The 21,265-nt window shown below is 33.9% G+C and overlaps 1 protein-coding gene and 1 long non-coding RNA gene across 8 annotated transcripts in view; one reads left to right on the plus strand and one right to left on the minus strand.

Moving 5' to 3' along the window:
• Window positions 1-21,265, minus strand: part of ZMYM4 (zinc finger MYM-type containing 4) — a 175,142-nt gene that overhangs the window by 46,559 nt on the left and 107,318 nt on the right. For 3 of the 7 annotated variants that reach the window (XM_029228131.1, XM_029228135.1, XM_029228130.1), the window contains 8 exons: window positions 15,729-16,253; window positions 13,972-14,033; window positions 13,453-13,623; window positions 9,150-9,200; window positions 6,510-6,594; window positions 6,023-6,278; window positions 1,980-2,154; window positions 1,656-1,868 (listed from right to left, as the gene is read on the minus strand). In XM_029228131.1, coding sequence (XP_029083964.1) covers window positions 1,656-1,868; window positions 1,980-2,154; window positions 6,023-6,278; window positions 6,510-6,594; window positions 9,150-9,200; window positions 13,453-13,623; window positions 13,972-14,033; window positions 15,729-16,253 — 1,538 coding nt within the window. Of the gene's footprint in view, window positions 1-1,655; window positions 1,869-1,979; window positions 2,155-6,022; window positions 6,279-6,509; window positions 6,595-9,149; window positions 9,201-13,452; window positions 13,624-13,971; window positions 14,034-15,399; window positions 15,485-15,728; window positions 16,254-19,611; window positions 19,670-21,265 lie in introns of those variants that run through there. The other 4 variants (XM_029228133.1, XM_029228132.1, XM_029228134.1 and 1 more) reach the window with 3 other exon arrangements.
• LOC114898520 lies at window positions 7,679-16,348 on the plus strand. Its single transcript, XR_003794393.1, has 2 exons — window positions 7,679-9,685; window positions 16,010-16,348. It is a non-coding gene; the product is annotated as an uncharacterized LOC114898520 (long non-coding RNA).

Here is a 21,265-nt window from a genome sequence, read left to right on the forward strand (position 1 = left end):
TTAACAAGAAATAAATTGAAACACTAGAATGTTTAAAATTACAAAATCATTGCAAAGTTTTAAGAACATTTAAGAGAAATTTCCAAATTAACACTATTAAATTCACCAATTTTGGTAACCTGTATAAAAATTTACTATTCTAAGAAAAAGAATGATCAGCAAATGCAGTGAAACAGGAAGACATTGTAAAACTGAAAATGTAAAAAGTTCTTACTATTCCTTTGGGTTTACCAATTTTAAAATTGAACTTTTGATCAAAATTTACTAACAAAATATAAATCTAGTATAAATAAAACTGCCAACATTGCTAATTATTGGAGAAATGCAAATCAAAACAAACCACAGTGAGGTACCACCTCACACCAGTCAGAATGGCCATCATTAAAAAGTCTACAAATAACAAATGCCAGAGAGGGTGTGGAGAAAAGGGAACCCTCCTACACTGTTGGTAGGAACGTAAATTGGTGCAACCACTGTGGAAAACAGTATGGAGGTTCCTCAGAAAACTAAAAGTAGAATTACCACATGATACAGCAATCCCACTCCTGGGCATATATCCAAACAAAACTGTAATTCAAAAAGATACATGCACCCCTATGTTCACAGCAGCACTATTAACAATAGCCAAGACACGGAAACAACCTAAATGTCCATCAACAGATGAATGGATAAAGAAGATGTGGTACATATATACAATGGAATACTACTCAGCCATAAAAAAGAACGAAATAATGCCATTTGCAGCAACATGGATGCAGCTAGAGATTATCACACTAAGTGAAGTAAGTCAAAAAGAGAAAGACAAATACCATATGATACCACTTATATGTGGAATCTAAAATCTGACACAAATGAATCTATCTATGAAACAGAAACAGAATGAGGGACATAGAGAATAGACTGGTGATTGCCAAGGGGAATGGGAATGGGAGAGGGATGGATTGAGAGTTTGGGATTGGCAGAAGCAAAGATTAGAAGGTATACACCAAAATGATGGGACTGGGTAACTCTGAGAGATGCCTAATTTTTTCTTCTTTGTGCTTTTCTGCATTTTCAAAATCTTGTTCAAAAACATTAATCATATTTTAAATAAAATAATCCATACCCTAAAAACATGTATTGATATTTCAAATGCATTAAGAGAAATACAGTCTGCCCTCCATATCCCTGGGTCCCACATCTGCAGATTTAACCAAATGCAGATCGAAAATATTCCAGGAAAAATATTCCAGAAAATTCCAAAAAGGAAAAGAATTTGCTGCACACTGGCAACTATTTACACAGCATTTACACTGTATTAGGTATTATAAATAATCTAGAGATGATTTAAAGTATGCAGGAGAATGTGTGTAGGTTATATACAATTACTACACCATTTTATATAAGGGACTTGAGCACTCTCAGATTTTGATATCCTCAGGGTTCCTGGAACCAATTCCCCATGGATACTGAGGTACAACTGTATATGGTACTTATAAAACTCTATAACAAGAGTTTTTTAACACACATGCATTTGAAAAATACTATTTACATGCAAAAATATTAAGCTAATAACAAGAAATTAATATTTTCCTGACATTTTCATAAATTTCTATCAACAAAATTCAATCCTTCTGAAAGGAACAAAGACATCAGGATTAAATATGGTCATGTACCTGCTTATATGCTGTGACACACGTGGAACTACAAAACTTCTTAGCCTGTCCCTCTATCTGGAGCATGTGGCATTGTCCAGAGCCACTGTAGCAGTAACCCCCACAGTTTTCACAACAGTTCATGGTGAGGTTGTTAGCAGAGCGAAACTTAGAAAAGCAGGCATCACTGCAAAGTTTATGTACCACATTCTGGTAATTAACTTCATGTCGAATCTAGGAATTATAAAGTAATAACTTAGAAACAACAAGCAAAGACCATCAAAAGCTGTCCTTTAAGCACAAGTATCAGACTCCTTCCCCCACTAAAGTAAAAAGATAACTTACAACAGCATTCTTCTGACACATGCTGCATTTGGTTGAAATGCTATTCGTATTTATGGTAACAACAGGTTTTCTTTTCAGTTCATATGTTGACAAACATGACTGACTACAAAAATCTTTACTAGTGGTGGTATTTTCAAACTGGGCACTGATCACATCCTTTGGATTTAAAATGTCTCTAAAAATGACAACAAAGATAAAATAAGCCATAGTATAATTCATTTTTTTCCTTTTTGTCAACTAAAAATATCAAATAAAACAAAGGCAATTAAAAGTGTAGGGAAAGGGCATTGGTATTTAAATCTGAAAACCTGGGTTTTCTTGAATAAAGTGGTAAATCACTTTGATCCTCAACCTCTGTTGTATAAAATGAAACTAATACACGGCTTAGTTCATAGAACTATTGTGAGGATTAGTACACTATGTTTCAAGATTAAAAAGATATACATCAAACATTTATCATTCACTCTCTCTAGTAGGTAGGATTATAGAAGATGTTCATTTTCTTCCTTAGGCTCTCCTATATGTTCAAAAATACTCTTTAACATTACACTTGAAAAATTTTAAAGCCACTATCTTTTAAAAGTAGGAATACATTTCAAACTACAGAGTGCATATTCTAGCATGATTATATAAAATTGAACATTTCCAGATCTAAATAATTCAATTTGTAAGCATTAGCAGTAAAAGACAATGAAGATTAAAACCCTAAGGATTAAGACTGCCTACCACTCCACCCCTTATCCCACTCCCAAATTACTCTTCCTACACAGTAATTTATCGCTTAAGTACAAACCATTTTAAAAACCAATTTTAAAAATACCTTGATGAAAAAAAAAAAAAAATACCTTGATGAAATTCTGTAAACAATGTCTCTCTCCCATGAGTATACACTCACATAATATTTAGTAAATAAACTGTTATATTCACTCTTACATTTTAAACAGATTATACTAATATAGTACTTTTTAGAAAAGATTACAAATATCTCTGCTTCAAAAAAAAGATAATAGTAAATATAATGGGACTCATCACAAGGAGCACCTGATATTGTACTATGCTGTAATACACAACATCACACCTCATCTTCAATACTTAGTAGCTTGAGAGTGCTCTATTACCTGCATTTTTTTTTTTTTGGCCTTTCCAGCTACTTTTTATTGGGTTTTAATCTATTTCATTTATAAGGGTATTTAATGAGCAGTTACCTTGAGCCAGGGACTAGCCCAGCCCTATGTCAAGATATGGTACAAGCCCTCAAGGAGCTCACAGTATACTGGGACAAATAGACAAATGATATATAAAATACCATAAAAGAAGCATTCTTAATATAAAAAAGTAAAATAATTTTGAAAAATGTATTTATATACATAAAATGTACTACAGAAATAGAAATGAAGAAACAATTATTTCAGACAAGATGTGACATGAAAAGCTACCCAAAAGGTGGTATTTTAGCTGGACCTTAAATAGATGTTTTCTAGAAGGCTAAGGAGATAAAAGTTGGAGAACAGCGTGGATCAAGGCAATAGAATCATAAAAGTAGCTACTTCTCACTACTCTCAGTATGCTTAACATCCAACTGCATTACATTTTATTGTAACAGATTACATCTTATCAGAATGAGAAGGAGCAATCTCATTTCAGATAGTAAAAATTCAGATGGTACAGACAATCCTGAAACAGTTACCTCTCTTACTGCCATTATTATCAAGAAAACTGATCTTTCTAACAGTATTAACAAAAGTACCCTCCAAGTTACCTCTTTTAAAGTGTAGGATTTGAAACTGATTTTTTTAAAACAAATTGTTAGGTCCCTATTTCTAATGAAATCTAAAAATTAAATGATGATTAGCCAAAACATATTCAGAGTTTAGGTTAAATTCAAGATGCTAAGAGATTTGGTTAATAAAAGACTAACAAAAATAAAATTGTTACTCCAAACAGCTAAGGAGTTTCTTTCAACCTAAGTGCTGCTGCTATATTTCTAGTGGTCTACAAAAACAGCAGTAGTTATCAGGAAGGAAATCTTTTCTATCTCCACCTATTCAAATTAAAGTAAAAATCCTTCTTATAGGGACTGACTTACAAATTAAACCTGTTCAATGCATGGACTATCTAGAGGGGAAAATGCATGTGCCAGAACTACCCAGCTATGTGACACTGAGCAAATCATTTAACTTCTTTGAATCTAACTTCCTTATATTTCAGGCACAATCCAAATCAATAATTTTATAATCAGATAAACCAGACTATCCCAAACTGCTGTAATGACTGTGTAAATAAGAGAGGAAAAAGGGAAGAAAAGGAAAAGTGGTGAAAAGGAGATGAAAGCGTAGTACAGAAAATGAAATGGAATACAAAGAAAAACAAGACTGATAAATGGTTGAGAACTGAGCAACAAGAGAAAAAGGTATTCTGTAAGAAGAGAAGGGGGGAAAATTAAGAAAGACAGAAAATGAAAAAGAAAAGTTGAGGTGATAGGCAGGCAAGGAGTACCTGAAAGAAGAACAGAAAGGGGTGAATGGAAAAGAACAAGGGATAAAAAAAAAGATAACATAGTAAGTGAATGAAAAGGTAGAACAGTTAAAAGTCAAAGAACGACAGGTTAAAATTCATGGATAAGACCAAACATTACAAAAGAAGAACATTTAATCTTTAAAATAATTAAATTACATAAGATCAGACAGAGCTAAGATATGACATGCAGGTAAAAATGACCATCTCCAGATAAAGCAAGGCAAACACCAGAGACCAAAGAGATATAGTAAATTTAGATGAGAAGAACAACATGTATGGACAAGAATTAAAAAACACAGAAAGAAGGCACACATTTTAAAACTTCCATGAGTTTCCTATGGTCATTTTGAAATTCACTGTTAAATCTTTGCACTAAGTATCTATGACTATTATTATGAAAGGAGAAATACTGCTGAAATTTTAGAAAGCGCTGATCGCTAAAGTAAGAATTAAATAAAGAAACATAAAAACAAGCTTTTACATGAAATTATTTCATAGCAAAATAGGAAAAGAACAAAGAACCTTATAAAAATTATAATTTTCTAGTTGATTTGATCTTAGAAAGGATGAATATACTGGAATATAGAAATTAGATATCATCTATAAGTACTCTTTTTTAAACATGTTTCATAATTCAAACAAGTCTATTTTTACTAAATTAAACTTGAAACATAAAGGGATGCAAATATAACTTCTAGAACATCTTCTAACCATACTCAAATTTCTTTTAGAAGTTTCTTTCTATACTTTTTCCTATTGAATCAGAAGAGGGAGCATCTTTTCCCTTTCTAGACAGAGAAAGGGCAGCACCCATGTGAGGTACTCTAAGTACAAATATCGAAACTAATAAATCATGGTTTGAGTAGCTTAATAATAGAAGCCAAAATATTTCAGAACAAGAGCATTATTCATCTTTTTCTGACTTATTTAAACAGTGTCTAATGACCACATTGCAAAATTAGCCTAAGTTAGTTCATATTCCTCAAATATATCAGGATGATTTTATTAGGATCTAAGGTCATAATTTTTTGTTGTTAAACACTGAAATACAACCTCTGAGATACTTGAGATACTGAGAAAATAAAAATACATACACTGGAATCCAATTAAAGTTAAGATGAAAAGTATTAAATGAATTCCAACTACCTAATAGAAAACATTACATAAACATTAAATATTTGTTGCATCTAAGCATCTATTGCCTACAGTTACAAGATAAAATATTGTGGTCATGTAATACCCTTAAATGGCATAGTTTTTGTTTTCTCAAGCATCTCAACTAACAAGGATAGTAAAGTACATTTCAAAAGCACCTCTTATTATATAAAAGGCACATTACTTAAAGTTAAAAGAAAGCTGAGAACCTAGCGTCCAGAAAGATTAAAAGCAGCAACAACATGTTCGTAGTAAACAATGTGATATTTCTCAAAAAACATAGAAAGGTAGAAAATTAAACAATACATAAATAAGAACAAAGTATCTTGAAAGAAAGAAAGCAAAGACGATAATTTAGAATTCTGCTATACTTTGAGCAACTTGAACAAGTTTTCTTAGTGGGAGGAGGCGGTGGGCGGGCAGGTGGAACTGTATATCCAGTGAGGCACAGTGTAGAGCAGAATAGCTGAGTAGACCCTTTCCTCTGATAAGCAGTTTGCCCCTTCTGGAGGATTTTTTTACAACCAGAACAGGAAACTCGAACAGCTGTGGCTGGAACTGAAGGAAGCATTTTATTCATGCCAGATGATGCCAGTGAAGGCTGAAAGCCAGTAGTCAACTGTGGAGCTTTAAAAAAAAAAAAATTAAAAAAAAAAAGTTTTACTTTTTACCATGAATTTTAAGTAGGCATCCTTTCTTTCTCTTCTAGAGCTAGTCTTGAAACCCAACACTAATTATGCAATACACAATTAAAGCCATTCTAAACTGCCTAGTTTACTAATGTAAGTAGATACTTCCTCTCACTCATACTGGTCAGAATAAATAAACATGATTCATTCATTCAGTTCTGCTTCTTACCAAGAGGACTGCCACTGACTGAAAACACAGCACTAATTTTCAGTTCCCCTTCTTGAGTTTTTTGCTGTTGGCCATGACTATACTCCTTTTAAAAAGAAAAATAAATAAATATGTAAAGAAAAAATAAATACAATGTATCTAAAGAAATCCAGATATTCAAGACATTTTACTATGGCTATATAGGGGTGGAAAATGTTTACTACATTAACATTAATAAGTAATAGCAAGCAAACTATAATTACAATAAGGGTATAACATGTTTATACACGCTGAGAGTTGAGGTAAAAAATGACAGTAGCTATCTAGCCTATAGCACTACCAGATATTCACAAATTATTTTTTAAATTCTTAAAATTATTACAGTATTTTAAGTTGCTGTTTATCTATTATAAAAGTAATACACACTTACTATACAAAATTTAGACAAGTAGAAATGAGAAAAAAATTCTAATCATATTTCCATTACCCCAAAACAACCACTGTTACTCTTTTGTTATATTTCTTTCCAGTCTTTTCCCCTGCCGTATGTGTTTCTTCACACAGCTGTAATTATACTGAATATAGCATTCTTATAAAATGATTTTTTGGTCACTTGAATCAACTGAACATTTGCATATTATCACATATTACTCTAAAATAAATTCTAGTGGCTAAATATCAGTGTTTCTAAGGTTGGAGTCCAAGAATCCCTGAGGTCTGTAAAGGCAGACCAGGCAGTCTGAGAATTCTAAAAAAAATATTTTAAAAGTCTGGGTTTTTATTTCAATAATTTTTTTAGTGAATGTAAGTATATTTTTAGTAATGAATAACCACATATAACTGAGTTGTACAACAAGTTTTTAGTGCTGTTGTTAGCTTTTACAATTCTATTATTGCATTGTGAAGCCCCTAAGTGGTAGATTTAACTTTGTATTTTAATTCACTGTTTATCACACTGAAACTTGCAAAACCCTGAAAGACGTCTTATTCTTGGAATTCTCAGGCAACTCCAACATACCGCCTTTTTTTGTGATAAGACGTGTCTGTACATTACTGGAATTCAAGAAAATACTGATATATATTATTTAATAGACATATCAGATTACATAAGGATGAGACTGGGGTGAGGTGAGGCACTTGCCTCAGGCACAAATTAAGGCACCAAAAATCTCAGTAATTATTTTTTAAAATGCCATAATCCATCATAAACAAAATACCAAAACTTTAAATAAGTAAAGACAGGATCAGTATTACTAATTTTTCCCTTGGCCTCAGTCTCCAATTTGATAGCCCTGAATGGCACTGAAATCACATAACCACAACCCAGTGTTGGTTCACTTGTTCCCACACATTTGCATAATGCCATGATGAACATCTCTGTGAATACTCATACACTCATATTTAGGATTATCTCCTAAGGAAAGAATCTTAAAGTGGAATTACTAGGTAAATAAGTACATAGTAAAGGTTCTTGATGCACAATGACAGATTGTTTTTTAAAACCTTAATTTTATTTATTCTAGCAATTTGTGATAAAAGCCACTTAAAAGTCTCTTCCCATTCTTGTTTTAATTTCTAATTTTTTTAATATCCATTTACAAAAAAAGCATTATAAGGTAACAAGATTAACCTCTGATAACATCTGTTATCAACATTTCCTCAATATGTACTATGAGATAAATTTTACATACTGAAGTTTCCATTTTTATGCCAAAAAATTGACAGTTTTTACCTTTGCGATTCCTTCTATTTCTTACAAAGTTCTACTTCCACAATAAAATACTAAGAAAGTTTTCATTGTTTATCATACAGTCCTTTAATCCAGAGGTCAGCAAACTTTATCTGCAAAGGGCCAGATACTAAATATTTTTGACTTTTCAGGCCATGCTATCACGACTACTCAAGTCTGCCCTGGTAGAGCAAAAGTACCCATAGATAATATGTAAATGAATGAATGTGGCAATGATCCAATAAAACTATAAAAACAGTATGCAGAAAAACAAAACAGAAACAAAGAGGGCAGGCTGGATTTGGCCCACTGCTGAAAGATAATTTGCCAACTCCTGCTTTAATCCATCTGTGATTTATTGATATTTATTTTGATATATAATGAGCATTTTTCTTTTTCTTTCTTTGAATAGCTGATGAATTCCTTCCACTCACCATTAACATATCAACTTCCTCTAAAAATATCTCTTTTATGGCAATCTATTCTGCATCACTATCAGGCTGACTACTCTTATGATATCACACTATCCTAATGAAAATAATTGTGAGATGTTTAATCATTTAATAGTTCACCACATCTCTAATGTTTAGAGCATACATGTAACATAATGTGTGTGTGCATGCCTATTTATTTTTCTTCAAAACATAAGAAACCACTGATATTTTCATAATTGTATCCATACTGTATCTTAATTTAGGAATAACTAATATCTTATATTAAAAAAAGTCTCTGCATTCATTCAAGTTGTTTTATCTGATACAAGCACTTTTTAGTTGCTCTGCTGTAGGAAACAGTATATCTTTTCATAATATTGTCTAACTGGGAAACAACTGATTTATAGAAATATTTCTCTGTTTTATATAACTAAAATTCAACTAGCTACTCCACTAAACTTTCAAGAATTCTATTAATTTTCTAATAAAGATCCTTACCAGTAAATGATGATAATTTTGTCTCCCCTTTTCCATTATTTCTTCTAATTTCTTTAACATGTATTGGGTCGAAAATCCAACAAGAGTTAAATAATAATGCTGACATCAGTAATTTGTGTTCATTTAGTTATTATTAACAGAAGGTTTCCATCATTTTACTTTTAAATTCAATGACTGTTATTGATCAGAAGTAGGTATTTCCTTACCTGATCAAGAGAGTATCTATTATAAGAAATGCATAGTGAATTACATGAAATGTCTTTCGGCATCTGTCTATCTATCTATATATCTAGTCTTATTTGACCTGTTGATGAAGTTACGTATATTAAGAGATTTTCTAATATTGATTCATCATAACATTCCTACATTATATAGTATATGAAAGCATATTACAAGTAAGAAATTTTTTTAAATCTCAGAAAACTCCAGAAAAAAAATCAGTATTCATGGGCATACTTTCATGGTCTCCAGTCAGCTCTCTTTCTCACTGTCTGTGACAGTTATTTCAAACTTCTGATACATTCCTTAAGCCTCAAGTACATATTACTTATATAATATAGTAAAGTAAGAATATATCTTAAGTACTGTGCTTGTACACCCCACAATGCCTTCAAGGCATAATCATGTTTATGTTAGTATCCTCCCAACAATGATTAATTTTACAAATATTTAATAAAAAATCAATGACTAATAACTTGAGAAGTGAAAATCTGATGACCCAAAAGCTTTCAGAAACAGAAAAACAGGTGTCAAAAAACCAAAAAATCCTCTACCACAATATCTTTACCTTCCCTTTATTTACCATAAAGTATGTATCAGTATCCCAAGACAGTATTTTAGAAATGAAGAACCCAGTTTCTATAACCAAGTTAACTTGACATGGCTAAAAAAACAAGCCCCAACATTGAATTACTGCATTCCATTTGCCAAGACTATATGACTCACTATTGTGACAATTAATTAATTTGCTTTCCCATTCTAATCCATTTACTTCAATGAGAGATTACAGATTAGCTCTCCTTTTATTATGAGCAAAAAGAAAAGAAAAAAAATCATGATTTTAATGTAATATTTACTGAATTTCCAGCTTTCAGAAACTAGAGAAAAGGGGAGAAGAAAAAATGACGTCTCTGGCTCTTTGAAGTTTTTATTTTAAAAACTTCTCTAGTCATTTTTTTAAACAACTTTTATTTATAGAAAGTTTGGTAGACTATAATAATAAGGCCTTGATGAAGGCCGCTGATTGGCTCCTTCCTGGCCATATGGCCTTGAGTAACTAACTTATTAACCTCTATGAATCTCAGTTCCCTCACCTAAACATAGAGTTAATATCATCTACTCTGGCCTTCTTATATTGGAGGATGAAACAATATAGTACACATAAAAGTATCTGTAAGTATTATATACAGAATATATTATAGTAACATGCAATAGGATTTGAATGAAGAAATGTAACTGGGAGGACAAATGATGCTACGCCAGTAACAGAGGCAGGAGGATGACAACTGGCAAACCCAGAAAATTATAACTGAAGAAATAAGAACAACTGGGAAGAAGTAAATATATATATATAAACATACATTTCAGTATCTTAGTGATTTACATGGGAAAGTAAAAAAATTAAGACCAAAGTGAACTGTGTAAAAAGGAGAATAAGGAAGTGAGTTGAAAGCAGAGCTACAAGTTAAGCAAAGAGAAAAGCCAAGGGAGGTTTTGACAAGGTGCCAGAAGCTAAAGCTATGATCTTATTACACCAAGAGAAAAGTTATTACAAGTAACTGATGGTCAAAAGTAAAGACTGACCACAGCTGTTAAATCTATCAGTATTTTATGAGCATTAGGTTAATAGTACTGTTTCAGAGTCTAAGAGAATAATTTGTTGGAACTCCTTTTTCCAGTCTATGGGAAATGAATAAGAATAATAAAGCATTAGGCAGTGTTGAACAAGGAATATAGATTTCCTATGGTCACTGAGGAGAAATACCTAAAAGAACAGGACAATGAAGAAGGAGGTGGGAGAAGGGGAGAGGAAATAGGAGGGGGGGAGAGGAAGTAGGAGGGAAAGGGAGAGGAGGGGAAGAGAGAAGGTAAGGAAGGGATGGAAAAAAAAGAAAGAACCAGGTATCCATAATTTAACATGAGGTCAGGGATTTCTAGAAGAGTCATCAAAGGTATGATCCCACAGGATTGGTGTAGCTGATAACAGAAAGGACTTCTCAGAGAACACCTAGTTTTACCACTCACATGCTGGAACTGCCTTATTGTGGGGTCAGGGCAAAGAATGCTTCTGGACCTTATGCCTAGAACTTACACAGATTCCTGCTTGGTTTTTAAGAGTCCAGTCAATCAAGTGGTGAGCCCTTAGGGAAGTTCTTCCCCAAAATCATGACGAAACTTCACATACGGCATTTTATAACACATTATTACACTTTGAATAGTGATAAAAATGTAGGTGTTTCTGTGTCCTGACTGTTCCACCCTGTTGGTATCCTCCAGTCACTGGAATCTGATTGTTTTCAAAACAGTAATATTGGGTTGGCCAAAAGGTTCATTCAGATTTTTCCATAAGACATTACAGAAAAACCTGAACGAACCTTCTGGCCAACCCAATACAAATAACCTTTCCTGATGCCCTCTTTTGGCCTTTGCTGTAACTGCCTTTTCAGCTCAAGGAAAGTGTCACTGGGTCATGTACAGGCAGAAAGTGACGTCTTTGGTACCCTGCCAGCATTATGATTTCTTATGGATTTCCCATGTCCAGATTGGGGCACTTAAAAGACAGGAGATCTGCCCTGTATAGGCATGGTAGTAGTCTTCTAAAGCATACACTGCCATATGAACCTCCCCTAGGTGTCAGGACACTTCCTTATCTCTAATTCAGATATCCACGACCTCCACTTTGCCTGCTTTTATTAACATGTTTTCATTATTCAGATATTTTCATATTCCTTCTCTACCATCTTTGTAGCTACCACACTCACAGCCATCCAACTCTACAGCTTTATCATCACTACCCTATACAGCTACCCTCCACTGGGCACCATGGCATTCTCACTTAATTGAAGCATCAATCTGACTCACATAAATCACCTACATCCATAAATCACCTATTCTTCCATTTCCTTACTCTAAAAGAGTGGTTCTCAATAGCAGAGGATTTTGTCCCCCAGGGGACATTTGGCAATGTCTGGAGACATGGTACTACTGGCATCTAGTAGGTAGAGGTCAAGGATGCTTCTAAACATCCTACAATGCACAGGACAGCCCCTCACAACAAAGAATTATCTGGCCCCAAATGTCAATAGTGCCGAGAAACCCTGCTAAGAGACATCTGAGTGAAAAAAACTTCTTCCACAGAAGTCTCACATTCTCAACCCCCCTAACATAAAAGAAAGATATGGAAAGGTAAGCTTTCTCCACATCAAATGTCATTTCAAAAAAACAGCTAATTCATGCTATCTTTACTTCTCAGCCTCTGCACTCATATCAGCTGTATAAAACACAGAACACCCTCAAACAACTGCTCTATTGCATATTCATCCCTTGGTCCTTTTCCTACGTTCCAAAATGATTACAGCATCTTTATTCCGTTCCAACCACTGCAATGTCGTTAATTGCATGGATAACTTCACTGACTTCAGCATTCACACTTACAGAATCTTTATGACTTTTACCTCCAGAGCAACCTTGAAATAACAGAGCTCTATCCTTACCCTTATTACTCACAGATCTCAAAACTGGAATCCTATATCACCCATCAAAGCATCAAAACCTCCTTTATCTTCTACCCACTGATCTAATGAACTGGATCTTCAATCAGCTAACTTTTCCAAAGATTAATTAATCCCATTAATCCCTCCTGAAAAACACTTAAATCCATACATAGCCTATACTTCATTAGCAGCAACTGCAAAAGGCTTATTACTACCTTATGTAAACTCAGTCACACCATAAACTCATAAACCATCATAAACCTTCAGCCATGTCTGCTGTATCAATCTCAAATCCTTGAAGACTCACTTTCCCTAATCCTGCACTGAAAATGTAAAATTCACAGAACAGTGGTATTAAGGAACGATGTGGATTAAAAGCCTTAACTACTACTTGGACAAAGTTTCCTATAACTCTGGTTGATTCCTTAGTATTATTCTTATAAGATAATTCAATTGCCTCAACCTTCATTAAGAGTCTCCTCTCACCCCATCAACAAAACACTTCACTTCTTAATCAAGAACTTCCTTTCTTGAATGAATAATTCATGTGTGGAACAAAAAGAAGGGGGAAGAAAAGGTGAAATGTTTACTTGAGCATTGTCAGGTTCATCTTTAATTTTGTCTAGTAGTCCCTGCTGTGGTGCCATTGCTTTGTCATACTCATCATCCAAAGGTTCTTCTTTAATTCTAACATTTGATGCAAAGGAATTCCCCAGTTCCGAACCAATGGATTCTTTATTGGCAAATGGATAGCTGGAATCCTAAAACACAATATAAAGGATTAATAAATATTCAGATTTTAAAATTATTCCTCTTCAGGTTTAACACCCAAAGAAAAGCTCACTGGAAATGAAGAACTCTATGGACATTCATTAGAGTCCCTACGCTTACAAGTAAATGTGATATATGTCTAAATATCAAATACAAATAAAGAATCTAAGAGCAGAGGCTTCTGAGAACATCTCCAAAGATGTCCTTACGAAAATAATAAAGGAAATTAAAAAAAATAAAATCAGCGCTCTACCTAACACATACAGTTACAGTTTAGAAAATCACATAAAGAAAACTTGCCACAGTTATAGCAATCTACATACACACTGAAAACTTACCCTAAAGTTTGTTTCTGGGGTTTGTGGTAAATGGGTATGTAATGTTTCTTCAACTTGATTAGCTATTGAAAGAAAAACAAAACAAAACAAAACAAACACATGTATATGAATAACAAATCTTACAAAGAGTGACCTAAAAAGCTATCATTTGATAATCACCTCTCTTTTCCAATGAAGCTGCTCATTAGAGTGAAATGGGTACCAAAAATACCCAAAAGGTAGTTTCACTCGAAACAAACAATCTGGCCCCATCTAACTTTTAGCCTTGCCTCATGCTCTTTCCTTGTTCAAACCTAAATAAAGTGGTTACATTATCCACTATGTTCTGAAAATTACTTATGTTTGTTCTTCCCCATTTCTGCTTGTATCATTCCAACTCCCCTCTATCCTAATATTTATACAGTCTTCCAGACTCAGCTCAGTTCAAAATTCACCTCTCCTCTATAAAACCTGCCCTTGTCCACTGAGTTAAAAATCATCTCTCTCCTAAGAATACCTAAAACAGTTTCAGTTATTTGATAGAAATTTTATTATGCTGCCTTATAACAAACTCTTCTACTACTGTCTTTAATTATAAATTAAGTTTTATGCTATTCAACTGGTCGTTGACACTTCTACTTGCCTTGTCTTGTCCCTTCTGCTATTAGACCCTATGTTCCTTGAAGATAAGTACCCTTATAATTCATCCCTCATAGGGATACTGAAAATACATACTGAATAATATATACTGAAAAATACAGTATACCCTTGTACAGTCTTGTACATAATGGATACTTAAATTAATTGTTATTTTTAACAATACTGATTTGTTCTTTCAATCATAGTTTTCCTAGCACTGTCAAAAGAAATATAAGGATTGGTATATTCTACCAAGCTTTCTTTCGCACCTATTGAACATTTATTGAAATATTACTATTTTCACTACACCACATTAGGCCCCAAGAACTCAAAGATGAATAAGATACAATCTGGCCCTCAATAAACTCCTACACTAGCACGTAAGGCAAAACAAATAGAGCTATAATACCGTGTGGTAAGTACTATAAATAATGAGGCATAAACAAAATGCTATGGAAATATAGATAAGGAAACAAACATTCTTGATGTAGAGAGGTTAGGGATGACCATAGGGCAGAAGAGGTTTATGAGTTAGGTGTTGTTGAATAAGAAGCACTTTTACAGGCATATATACAAAGAGAGAAAACGACATTCAGGCAAATGGAACAGCAGGAGGAAAGAGAGGCACAGAAATAAGAAAATGTATATATTCAAGAATGGAACTGAAGCTAAGTATAGGGTACGATGGGCAAAGAGGCTCAAGAGGAGTCTCAAGAAACTTCTAAAACATAAAATAGAAATGTTATCAAAAAGAAAAACCCTCCCTAATTTGGACTAATTGGTGGGACAGCAGTTTGAATTAGTGCTTACAGCACAAAGAAGTTAAATCCAACTTCAGGTTCCAATGTTCAACCAAAGAAAATGAACAGGTGATTCGAGTATCTTGCCTTCTCATCAAAATATTGCAACCAGGGGAGGGAGAAATGAGGTTTAGAGCTATTTTTCAACCATTTATACCATTACCAATAGTTACTGGGAGAAATTCAGTCACTCTGCAAAGAACAAGGATAAAAGAAAAATGACAAGCTTACAATGAATTTAACTGTTCATACTTTGCTTAGCATCAGAAGTAATAAAAGCTGTATTATTATCAGTACGTTATTTATTGTGTTTTATGGCTCTATTCCAACAATTATTACCTGCTTTATCAAAAAAACTGCTTTTCAACCTTGAATCCAACTCTTTATGGGGTTTATCCAACCGTTTTTCACGTTCAAGATAAGTTAGGTCTCTATTTTTCTCCTTTCCAGAAAAAGTCTCTTTGCTGTTTTCTCTTACTAGACTAAAATCTTTCCGTATTGATTTAAAGACAGAAACCTGATCAAATTGTTTAGGAAAGTCTTTTTTTAATTTATTTTGAATCTGTATTTCATTTTCATTGTCTGATTCATGCTGTGTGACTCTTCTCTCTACTTCCAAGCTATCATCAGTATGAATTGAAGAAACAAGATTGTCCTTTGAACTAAAATCCTGTTCATCCTCATTGTCACTACCAACGACTGGAATTCCTGCAAGATCCCCAGAGTTCAAAAAATAATCATCTTCATCCAGCAATGAATTTTCAGATCCTGTTTGATTCGGCATTCCATAAGACATGCTGTCAAGGGTAGGAGTTAAGTTGTGGTCTATATCTTCAGACATTTCTGTATCCATGATACCACCACCTTAAAAAGTAAAATACTGTTTAGACAAATGATAGTGCTAAAGATGACCATATTTATAAGGTCTGTCTGGCATTTAACCAAATATATATTTTTTCTTTTCAAACAAAATATAGATAATAATACTGTGGTATTCAATTAGCACTTTGATATAGGTGTGACAGATAAAATATCCCTATCTGACAGATAAGGAAATAGGGACGTAAAACTTGAGAAACTATTTCAGGTTAGAAAGAAAGTCAATGCAATATAGAAAAAAAGAGCACCAACTTCAGAATTAGACATATCTGTGTTGGAATCATAGCATGATTAACTGAAAATCTATGTGATCCTGAGAAGTAAATTCTCAGGCTTCTTTATCTGTAAAACAGTGTAATACTCACCTTGGAGATTAATTTGTGGTGAGGTTTAATGACAGTATGTAAAAAGGGCCTAATAACACAGTGACTGACACATAGAAGGGAATATAAAAGTGATAATTATAGTTATCATAGAGACTACTCTGGGGAGCTGAGATTAGAACCCAGATCTCTGACCTCAGAGTCCTAATTTCTCTGCACTAACGCTAATAAACACTTACAGCAGTTAATGTTTATAATGGTAAATATTTAAACATAAAAATAAAATTTATCCAAGCCAGAATATATATTAAAAACTGTCTACTGTTCAAAACTACATGCTAAAGTCTCTTCCATTCCAAAACAAAACAAACCAAAAAAACCCAGCCCTGTTTTTCTTTTTCCTGACCTAATTCACCTTTCTTTCACAAACACCTAGGGAAAAAGTTTACATTGGTTTGTTTCTACTTCATCTCCCAGTCATTAATCCTTTGAACTTAATGCAATCTGGTTCCCAACTTCGCATCGGAACTTCTCTCATTAAGATCATCAATGATTTCCTCGTGGTCAAGTCCAATTATTTTTTCAATCCTTACGTGGCATATCCCTCCTAGATAAAATACCTTTGGTTTTTTTGTATTGTTCCCTAATTTTATAATTGTCCTATTAATTTATTTCATATGTCTCTTCCTCTGCTTTATGTGCTCAGTATTCCAATTCTCGTCTCATTTTATACACTCAGACTATTTGATTCACCACTATAGCCTTGACTTTTGCTGTTGACTTCCTAAGCGTTTTAGCTTAGACCTTTCTTCCAAACTTCAGATATCTATATTCAATTAGCTTCTATAGGTCCCCTAGGGACCTTTAACTTAGCACTTCTAAAACCAAATTCATCATGTTCCCATTCCAAGCATACTTTCTTGTTTTCCCGTCATTTAATTAACAGCATCACCAAGTCAGCAATTTGCTCAAGATAAAAAAGAGAATCACTCCAATTCTCCTTCCCCTTGGACAAATTCTGCAAACTGTATTAATTAATATCTCTCTCAAATCCATCTCCTCCACTTGGTACCATTCCAACACTCCACATCTCTTCCTGTTAACAGTGCACTAACTCAATCCACATGATATCTAGGAGGCAGCCATATTCTTACAAATCCTGCCCTGAAACCATATTTAATTGGTCCATGAGCAGACAAACTAGAACTGGTAAAAACACAGAGTGAAGCAAAGACTAAAAATATTAGTGGCACCGACAGCCTTGCTTTTATTTGTTCCTGAAGCCCAGATGAACCCTTTGTGTGGCTGGATCTTCAAATCATTCCCTGGGTTCCATGATCCAGGATAAATTCCTTTTTTTGTTCAAGCTGATTTGATTTGAGTTGGATTACTTATAATCAAGTTCTAACTGATACAGGGTCCAAACGAAAGCTTTCTTCAAGTTGCTCTCCTCCATAAAGACATCAGAATTATCTTTCTACACCATTAATCATTCTACATTATACCTTCACTTGAAATCCTTCAATAACATCCCACAGCCTAAAGCACTCACTCATTCATTTATTAGGAAATCACTCCTTGATAAGTACTATGCTAGATGAAAAAGATAGCTATGATTCCCTCTCCTCAGCGAACCAGAAAAACAGAGGAAATAATAAAATTAGAAAATCACCATTTTCACTTAACTAAGTAATTAATTCAAACAAAGATGCTAATAAAATCTTAGAAATTTCTACAACTTACTTTCACATAGTATATATATTACAGAGAGAAAGGGCTTCCCTGGTGGCGCAGTGGTTGAGAGTCTGCCTGCCAATGCAGGGGACACGGGTTCGTACCCCGGTCCGGGAGTATCCCACATGCCGCAGAGCGGCTAGGCCTGTGAGCCATGGCCGCTGAGCCTGCGCGTCCGGAGCCTGTGCTCCGCAATGGGAGAGGCCACAACAGTGAGAGGCCCATGTACCGCAAAAAAATAAAATAAAAATAAAGGAGCAGGGTGTTAAAACACACACATACATATAGTGTGATAAATTTGCCAGACTGTAAGCAGCTAAAGGTCAGGGTTAGAACCTCCTCTTTACAACAGTTTATCCTTACTACCTGACCACACAGCATATGCTCAGTAACTGTTTCATGCATGAAATATGCACTTTGTGTGATCAACAGTTTAATCTAAGTTCTATAGTATATAAGAAGTCAACTAAAAAGTAACATTGCAAGCAACTTCCAAAATCTCTATGTTTTAATTCAGGATATGGTACTGGGAAAAAAGGTAACCACCTGAAAAAACTGGATCCCTAACTCATACCAAAATAACTTCCAGATGTATTTAAGGTTTAGACATAGAAAATAAAACACTAGTATTAAAAAAACCATGGAAGAATTATTTTTAGGAGAAAAATCTCTCTAAGAATGACAAAACCTAGAATAAAAGACTGATTTACTGAATAAAAGACCAAATGTGACTATAAAAAAATTCCTAAAGAAAACATAACCCAAACCAAAAGATTAAAGACAAAGTTGTTCAAAACATTTTACTGCACTTTATATCACGAAAGGTCATTTCCCTAATGGACAAAGATTAAGACTCATAGTTCAATAAAGATACCAAAAACCAAATACATTTGTAAAAGCAAAGGATCTGAACAAACATTTCACAGGAAAGGAAACACTAAGGTTGAATTTTGCTCATAAGTGAAATGCAAATTAATAATGCAATTAGATAACAGGTTCACACAGCAGGCTGATAAAGACAAAAGGTTTTGATTACAGCCTGGCAGCTATGCTATTGGCCAAAGCTGCCAGACTATGACCTGAGGCCAGAAAAGTATACAAAGAAGAGTGTGGCATAGACCGTATGTGAGCTGAAAAGCCTAAAATATTAATATTTACTATGTGGCCCTTAACAGAAAAAAAGTCTGCCAATCCCTGTAGTAGAATACTATTAGAGGAAGTATAAAATGGTACAGTCGTAAAAAAGAGCAACCAGGCAATACTTATGATACTTTAAATACACATACCTCTTGATCCAGCAATTCAACTTCTAAGAATTTATCCTACAGATATTTCTCAAAAGATCTATGAAAAAGAACATGTATAAGCAGCAAAGACTGGAAACAGCCTATCTGTTCAACAGTGAGGCTCAATTAATTACAGTACATACCTATAATGGAATATCATATAGCTGTTAAAAAGAATGAGGCAACTTTATAGGAGTTCTCAGGGTCAACTAGTAAAAATATCTGAGTGAGGAAGAATATACATATATATGTTATCCTACCACTGCTGTATGTTTTATAATTTATGTGTATGTACAACTATTTATACATTAAAATACCTTCCACTGATTTTCTGTGACACCAGAATCAGGTGGCTATAAGACAGAAAAACTAACTCTTCAAAGCATATCCTTCTGTATCTTGAGTTTTGAAACACATGCATCTATTGTCTATTGAAAAAAATTTTTTTATCCTTATTTGAGTGCACTCAAGCTTTTTCAGAGATGGCAATTTCTAATGAAGGATCTAATTTGAATTTGCAATTTTGCTAGTTATCACACAATAAATCTGTAGGCTGCATAAAATCTTATGAGATTAAATTATGTTAGTTATATTTTAATATATATAATTAAATGGAACAGAATTGTACTCATTCTTGTGGCCCAAATAAAAGAAATAGCTTCTGTTTCTCAGAGCCTACATCTACAGAAAAAATGCAACACTAAAATTATATTTGGGGATCACAGTAGATAATGAAACACTTGAAAGCAAATTTCTCACAGAAGATTCCTAGCTAGTTTTTAGACACTGTGAACAGGCTTGGTATGTTTGAGGGAAAGCAAGGAATATAGGGCTGGAATTGAACAGGCATGAGGAAGAGTGCTTAAAAATGACAAAAGAGAAAAAGCCAGAGGATACATATATTAGGAATCTGCAAACCACAAAAAAGATCCCAAAGAGTAATTCCATGATTTACGTTTTACAAGGAACACCCCAGCTTCTGCAGGAGTACTTTAAGGCTGTTAAATGTTACAGGGAGTGAAGAAGGGAAGGAAGAACACCACATAGGAGGCTAATGCAATAATCCAAGGGAAAACTGGTGGCTAAGACCAGGATAGTAATGGTGGATGTGAGAAAGAGTAGTCAGATTTGGGTATAATTTCAAAGTAGAGGCATTTCTTGGTATATGAGAAGCTGAATATAAAAAGTCAAAAAGAGCACAACAGGGTGCCGTTTCTTGAGATGTAAACACTAAGGGAGTAACAGACTGAGAGGGGTAGAATGAATAGTTTGGTTTGGACCCATTAATTTTGAGAACCTTATTAAACCTTCAAATGGAGATATCAAGAAGGCAACTGGACATATTCAAGGGTTAAAGAGGAGACTCTTGCCAAGAAATGACATAAATTTGGGAGTCATCAATGAAGTTCATGGGACTAGTTAAGATCACCTAGTGACTGTACTTATTACTGATGGAAGAGAGCTGAGAGTCTTTAGATACTTCAACTTTTAGAAATCTGTAGAAAGGAAGGAATCAGAGAAAGAGGCTAAAATGGAACAGCCAATGAGGTAGGAGGAAAATCAGGTGGGTGATGTTATAGAAGCAAAGTGAAGAAAATATTTCAATAAGAAAGAAGTGGCCAACCATAATGAATGTTGTTGAGATAACACATAA

Source organism: Monodon monoceros, unplaced genomic scaffold (genome assembly GCF_005190385.1).
Source record: "Monodon monoceros isolate NGI ecotype Baffin Bay Population unplaced genomic scaffold, NGI_Narwhal_1 Super_Scaffold_18, whole genome shotgun sequence".
Taxonomy (NCBI): domain Eukaryota; kingdom Metazoa; phylum Chordata; class Mammalia; order Artiodactyla; family Monodontidae; genus Monodon; species Monodon monoceros.